The sequence below is a fragment of the Berghia stephanieae genome, chromosome 6, assembly GCF_034508935.2.
Source record: "Berghia stephanieae isolate SIO BIC M18660-M18661 chromosome 6, UCSD_Bste_1.3, whole genome shotgun sequence".
Taxonomy (NCBI): domain Eukaryota; kingdom Metazoa; phylum Mollusca; class Gastropoda; order Nudibranchia; family Aeolidiidae; genus Berghia; species Berghia stephanieae.
Window position 1 is genome coordinate 61953406 of NC_088365.1, and position 7899 is coordinate 61961304.

Sequence of the window (7899 nt, forward strand, 5' to 3'; positions counted from 1 at the left end):
CCAGTCCTAAGGGTTTGATAGACTACCTAGATATGTTTTGAATATATATATATATATATAATATATATATATATATATAATTTTTTTTTTTTAAACGGTGTCGAAGAAGCTTTATCAAAACCTTTTTTATAATGTGGGATAGTCCACTTGTCTTTAAAAATGACTGTCTATGTTATTTAAATAAATGTTTGGCCATATTTTTATTATTTAATTGTTAAGTTTTTTTTGTCTCAACAATGGTTTTTCACCAAATTGTAAATACAGTAATATCATATTCATTTATTTTATTTTGTCAAAGACGAATAAAAGTTCTAGATTACCATTTCCCACTGGTTGTTTCATTATTTGTTTTGCTTGGTACATCTTTGCCCTCTTTGTGCGGCTATGTGGTCTTGTGGTATGACACTCGCTTTCGGATCGGAAGGTCCTGGGTTCGAGCCTCGCGCACTGCGCATAGTTGAGTCCTTGGAAAAGGCTCTTTACTCACATTCTCTCAAAAATGTGTAAAATGAGTACCTGGCCGTTAACAGCGTTGTCGTTGTCCGAAAAATTGTAATATCGCCTAACAGGCGGCATGTCCCATCCTACATGTTAAATGTTGCTGTTGTCCAGGGTCCATTGGAAAGCACTTTGAGCACATTTAGTGGATATTGCGCTGTATAAAGCTTAATTTTAAAATATTTTTTTTGGGTAATATTAAGTACCGGTCCTGGCTTCTGGGGTGGGGTCTTTGACCTCCCAATGTGGGCTGGGAGGCACTTAGTTATTACTATGTCTTCTATCCCCCTATATCTGTCTTGGAACTTCAAGTTCAACTTATTTCCTGCCTTTGTCTTGGAATGAGACAAAATAAAAAATCATTCCAAGACAAAGGCAGAAAGCTGGGTGGGGTTCTTGGCCTCCCATAGTGGGCAGGGTGGCATTTAATGTTCTTCTATCCCCTTATATCTGTTTTCCAACTTGATTTCTGTCTTTGTCTTGGAGTGAGATTGCTTGGTTTTGTCCTTGGCTGGGAGGGAAACAGTCAAATGAAGAGTTCTAGTTAGCAACACCTAACATGTAGAACGAGACATGACTCTTGTTGGACAATATTACTATTTTTTTTCTTCAACAGAGACAACGCTGTTAATGACCAGGCATTCATTTTACATTTTACGTTGATAGAATGTGAATAAAGAGCCTTTTCCAAGGACTCAGCTATGCGCCGAGCGCGGCTCGAACCCAGGACCTTCCGATCTGAAAGCGAGTGTCATACCACACAGGACCACAAAGCCGCACACGAAGATTGATAGAGATAAAGCAAAAATGTTCCATACAAATTCCCTGACACTAGAACCCTCTAGGACTGGCAGTTTTACGTCACTTCTTAGGTTTGTGTAGCGTCCAGTGAGTTGTCGTTAGTAGAGCTCAAGGAAACAAGTTATTTCATTTGTCGAACATAACAACTCACGATTTGTTTTCTTTTGTGGCAAAAGACTGGCATTTTGACGTCATTTTTTGGTCAGTGTCAGGCTATAACTTTACGATGGCTACAGTTAAACCCATTCTCTCCCTCTACAATTAAACTTTGGAACAACCTTCCGTATCGACGTGTACTTATTTGCAGGTCTGATAACCCAATTCATTATGGGCTCATTGTTGTAACGGAAATCTAAAAAAATAAAATGACTCAAAATATTGTCCATTACAACAATGTTAAAATAGGCCCATAATTGGGTTCAAATGTCAGACCTGCAAATAATTACACGACGTTCCGAACGTATAAGAATTAAACTCCCACAAGACATCCACACGAATAATTCAAATTCTACATCAGTGGTAACTAAAATCTCCGTTTGTGTCCTGCATGTACTCGTGTGAGTCTACATTACGTTCGTGTATGAATGTGAGAAGAGAAAGTAGATGAAACTGTAAACTGTGGATCGTTCCTCAAACAATTGGAATTACTTTATCTCTTTGGAGCTACTAGAGAACGACGATGATGAGGATTTAAATTGACAAGAGATTTGAGATTTTTTTTTTCTTTTTAAATCTATCGATTGTCCTCAGTAAAGCTCCCAAGTCTCACATATATGAATCTAAATTCAATCTTAAATCACACCGACTTAACACCGTTTTGAGACGATTTGTAACACTTTTATAACTTAATTATTTGCTAATTTATATAAAATACGATATTTACCAGAAACGATGTTTTTAATAAATAAATTTTATCAACTGCGGCAAACTATCGCACTGCCAAAGCATAAGATTCCATACCGACTGTAAACAAAGTCAATTTTGATCCATAATCATAATCATTATTCATGAAATGTTCCGGTATCTGTGCAAGAACAAGATATAATTATTCCATTTATGTAGTTCCGTGACCCTGTCTTGATTACCATAACGCTGAATGAACTTATGAAATTGAATAGTTCTGATATGCCAAGTGGCGCCCTGAGAGAGTCATGGGCGTTGGCCAGCCAACGGCCAATGTTCTCGACTACGACACCGACGCCCTGTTTAGTGATAGTGTAGTGAGCCAAACGATGTTCACGTCATTCAAGCTTGATGAAAAATTCTGTGTACATTTATTGCCATTTGTAAGTCTTGGCCGTATAAAGATACTTTGTTTTGAAGTGCAGTTAGCGGTGGCAGTGGCTGTCTCTTGTAGTATCTAGTCTAGTGGTGGTTGGGGGGGGGGGGGGGGGGGGGGGGGGGGGGGGGAGTTGGAGGATGGTAGAAAGTAGAATGTTGCATTGTTCCAACTCGGCTTTTGTTCTGAAATAGGTGATAATGGGGAAGGGGGGGGGGGGAGGCGTCTGATTAAAAAAAAAATTTTTTTAGTTAATTAAGAAGATATATATAACTTAAAATGCGTTCCTTGTCTTTAAAAAAAAAAAAAAACACTCAAAACCTTCAGTACCTATGGCCTTTTTGATTATAATTATATGCATACATATAACAAGATTCGGCTACAATGGGGATTTTTATTTGCAAGTCCCACTATCCCCGTTGTATTTGAGTTCCACTGTATTACAATCACACTAAAACAATCTAGTGTCATGAGAGAAAATGTCTAGACTAGAGACTATCAATATTCAACATAGCCCCCAAAAAAGACAATTCTAAAACAAATTCTAATGAAACAAATCTTCTATAATGGAATCGGATTGGATGTCAAACTTACCTGATGAACTTCTTGATCTTCCATTGAACAGGCTAGCCATCCCTGGTAGGTTATAGTTATCAGAGCCATAAGGCCCATGTTAGTACTTTAGAGTTTATTCTGGCGTCTATAGCATGCGTGAAAATGGACAATAGCAATTGCTTACTATCCTTTGATGAGATACTAGTCTATCCCAATGTACTTTCCACCACTATCTCAATGTACTTTCCACCAGCTCTAATAGTAATAGGCCCAGCTGTCCTATCACTGCTAGGTGGACAGGGAGTCAGAAAATCGACTGCTCCCAGGATCGACCTTGGCCCCTTTGCTTGTTAAGCGAGTGTTCTACCTACTGAGCTATCTATCAGGTTCTCCTATAGTTATCTTCTATTTGTTTATTATTATTGTTTTTAAAGATGAAGTCGTCTCTCTGTGACTGATATCAGTAAAATTTACTCCAGTTATGTGGCCCCTGCATGGACCTGATAACCCACATTATAATGCAGCTGAGAAAATCAAACACAGAATTGCAAGGAAAACAATAATTATGTATCAGCTTTGTTTCGATAAAATGGAACAATATTTTATTTCATCTACTTATTATCCACACTTGAAAAATGTATTAAAAATAGCTACGAGGAATACAGTGCAGAGCGGATATATTGACAACCCTTATATCGACATCAGATCAACGTCTCGTTTATTTTTGCTATACAACTTTACCAATTAAAGGTCTCGTATACCGATGTAAATTCTACCAGAAGATGGTTATATCAACATTGCGATCTATCAAAAATATCAATGATTGGTTTTAAAAGAATAAAAAAAAAACAGATTAAAAAAAGCAAACAAGACTAATTTATAAATATCTAACGATGAACAATCTCCTGCAAAGTTAAGTAAAAACACAACTGCCAATGAAAATGCTGATATCCTGCTATGAGATAAAATAATAGCCAATGATATTCTGTGAATCATGAGGTCAGTTGTGAAGTCTTGGTCTGAACGACGCAAGCATTTCTCGTACCAATACCGGTACTTGGAACGCAACCAAACAGACCAGATTAACTTCCCTTATTGTTATTTTCCTTTTACCGTTTGTTTCTCTTTCACTTTTTGGAAGGACTGATATATATTAATAATAGTAATTACAATGATAATAATAATAATAATAATAATAATAATAATAATAATAATAATAATTATTATTATTATATATTATTATTATTATTATTATTATTATTATTATTATTATATAATAATAATAATAATAATAATAATAATAATAATAATAATAATAATAATAATAATAATAATAATGATAATAATAATAATAATAATAATAATAATAATAATAATAATAATAATAATAATAATAATAATAATGATAATAATAATAATAGTATTTATAATAATAATAGTATTTATGATAATAATAATAGTATTTATAATAATAATAATAATAATAATAATAATAATAATAATAATAATAATAATAATAATAATAATAAAATAATAATAATATAATAATAATAATAATAATAATAATAATAATAATAGTATTATAATAATAATAATAATAATAATAATAATAATAATAATAATAATAATAATAATAATAATAATAATAATAAATAATAATAATAATATAATAATAATAATAATAATAATAATAATATAATAATAATAATAATAATAATAATAATAATAATAATAACAATAATAATATATTTCTATAGCGCCTAAGCATCTACTTAAAAGTGCTCTACAGCACTTTACAATTAACGCATACGCACATACACAAACACACACACACACACACACACACACACAAACACACACATATAAAACTGGCCCACACATATGTATATATACATTTTTAAAATACATCAATCATAAAATGACGTGTAAAATAATTCAGTCTTAAGATGCTTCTTCAGAACACTAGGAGCAGATTATTTTCTAAAAAAGAGAGCTCCACAGACGTAGAGCTGTACAGTTAAAAGCTTTCTTGTGAAAATTATTAATGCTGTTTATTTCTTTCATTGTAAGTAAGAAGGACCCACCTTAGTAAAACATTTATAGGCGTATAAAAGAATTTTTGAAATACCAACTTGACTCTTATATCAACATTTTATTTCAGTCCTGGTAGATATATAGATGTAGTTATATCCGTTTTCGACTATATATATTGTATCATTTAAGGGGTTTTAAAAACTTTTAAATGCTCTATGAAACTTTCATACACAGATACAATTTTTCAAAATTGTATTAGCACCATTCATTATTAATCTGACAATTTTGAGTATATAGTTACTATTTCAAATTATTAAATATTTAATACTTACACAAATAAGTTTCATAGTCAATATATTTTTCTTATTAATTCATTTTTCAAGAAAATGTGGCTGATCACGTTTATGCACAGGACCACAGAATTGCATTGACAATCCAATACATGTTTAGTGGATGTTGCTCTATATGAATGCTCATGTTTCATGTTTCATTTGTCATATTAACTCAGCCTTTGCTAGCATTTCCTTCACGCACTTAAAACAGCAAAAGAAAATAAAGGGGTTATTTATTTAGGTTAACTCACTCAATCCTAGAGATTTTTGTTACTTTTCAAAATTGGAAAAAAATGTATTAAAAATGAGCATGCGCATAGATATTTTTATTCAACTCCCATGAACATGTAAACATTAAGAACATTAGCTTTGATACTACGGCTATAATTTGTCCTAGAAAAAATGTAATAAATAGGCATGGGGTAAAAGTAACCCGGGGCATACTACGGATATAGTCGCTGTTAGGGTTGAGTGAGTTAAAACTGAAGACAACAATCAATGATGTAATACAATTTTTTACATTATCTCCCCTCCCAACTGGCCATGTTTTACATACGGTACCCCCAACAATTTGCTTCCTTTACAGGTTCCCACAATTCAGGGGCATATAACTTGTCATCAGATTTGGCTCCAGATGCTCTTGGTTTCTTGAAAATATTGTATAAATTCCCCGGTGCTGGCAGATTGAAGGCTGTGTTACAAAAGTGGTCCAACTGCCAAAAGATATGCATCAAAGATCAGTTAATTTCTGGCATTCGGTATCTGGATCTACGAATCTCTTCAAAGTTAGGGTCTGAGGATTTTTATCTTGTGCATTCACTCTGCGGACCAAAGGTTTGTGTTTTGAATTATTTTTTTTCTCTGTTTGAAATAGTATGTAAACACATTGATGGTTTGATAGAAGCGACAGTATGATTCAAATGTATCAAATTAGGAATTTTGACAGTTTAAACGTTTAAAAAGTTCTAATACAATTCAATCAGCGTAATTGCACATACTTACCTTATGTGCTACACTTTTACAAAAACAAAAAAAAAATATCTTGAAAAAATTACTCTGCTCAATTGACCACTCCACCTAACTCCCCTAATCAAATTTATTAAGATGTGCCATCAAGCAATTCGAATTGTAGATAATCATTTTATTTCACAATCATTTTTAAAATTGAATTCTACTAACATAGTGTGATTATCTATATTTGTGATCGTCTCGAAGATAACGAGGTTTTAAATAGTTTTAACTGCTTTTTCTACAATACAGATAATTAAAAACAAACTCCAGCTCATTTGGTTGCAAGGCTCTGAATCTTGATATAAAATTGTGATCCACTATCTCAAAGTGGTAATATGGTGGGATCAACTTGGTACATGAAATTTAATTTATTGACACAGATATGAAACTTGGGACCAAATTGTTATCAATGGTTGGCGGATCAAACCTCTGAAGTCCCGATTTTCACAATCGGCAGATCAAACCTCTGAAGTCCTGATTTTCACAATCGGCAGATCAAACCTCTGAATTCCACATACGAGCTTTGCGCACCATGTTTTATTTAAGTTTGGGTGGATCACACCGCTGATGACATCAGTGGTCTGATCTTACTGAAATTAAATAAAACATGGTGCGCAAAGTTCGAATGTAGACTTCAGAGGTTTGATCCGCTGACCGTATTAGATATGATGGAGAACTGATATAATATTTACTCTCATTGATAAACACTCAAAGTTCTGATTTCTTATCATTTTAACTACCAATAATCGCCAGTTCTAAATTCACTTTTCATTCCCCGACTCATCTAGACATAATGCCAGTCTAGTACTAAGTGTAAGTTAAAATTATTTTACTCTTTGAGAGTATATGAGTCAGGCAGACCGGGTCTAGTGCCAAGTGTACGTTAAAAGTATTTTACCCTTTGAGAGTATATGAGTCAGTCAGACCGAGTCTAGTGCGAAGTGTACGTTAAAAGTATTTTACTCTTTGAGAGTATATGAGTCAGTCAGACCCAGCCTTGTACCAAGTGTAAGTCTAGAAGCCTTGTATTGATAGGATTAATTGACCACTCCACAACTTATATGGTTTCATTTGTTATTATGTTTCATGAAAATAGATAACAGATGCCTTTGGAGAAATGAAGGAATTCCTGGATAACCATTCAGGGGAGGTAATCATCATTGACTTCAATCATTTCTACGAGATGAATTCAGACCAACACCAACAGCTGATTTCTCTAGTCAAATCGACATTTGGGTCCAAGCTTTTGTGTCGAACAAACATGGAGAATGTAACGTTGAGGAGCTTAAGGGACAATCAGAAACAGGTGAGATTAAAGCTATGAAAGTCTTCTTCTTCTTCTTCCTCTTCTTCCATTTCTTCTTCTTCTTCTTCTTCTTCTTCTTCTTC

At 33.4% G+C, this 7899-nt stretch overlaps 1 protein-coding gene across 5 annotated transcripts in view; it reads left to right on the top strand.

Moving 5' to 3' along the window:
• The first annotated feature begins 2252 nt into the window (after window positions 1-2252).
• Window positions 2253-7899, top strand: part of LOC144975411 (PI-PLC X domain-containing protein 2-like) — a 7996-nt gene continuing 2349 nt past the window's right edge. Inside the window, exons 1-4 of one of the 5 annotated variants that reach the window (XM_078919447.1) lie at window positions 2253-2585; window positions 2906-3217; window positions 6086-6333; window positions 7607-7816. In XM_078919447.1, the coding sequence (XP_078775573.1) occupies window positions 3145-3217; window positions 6086-6333; window positions 7607-7816 (531 nt within the window). In that variant the 5' untranslated portion in view covers window positions 2253-2585; window positions 2906-3144. The remainder of the gene's footprint in view (window positions 2586-2905; window positions 3218-6085; window positions 6334-7606; window positions 7817-7899) is intronic. The other 4 variants (XM_078919448.1, XM_078919449.1, XM_078919450.1 and 1 more) reach the window with 4 other exon arrangements.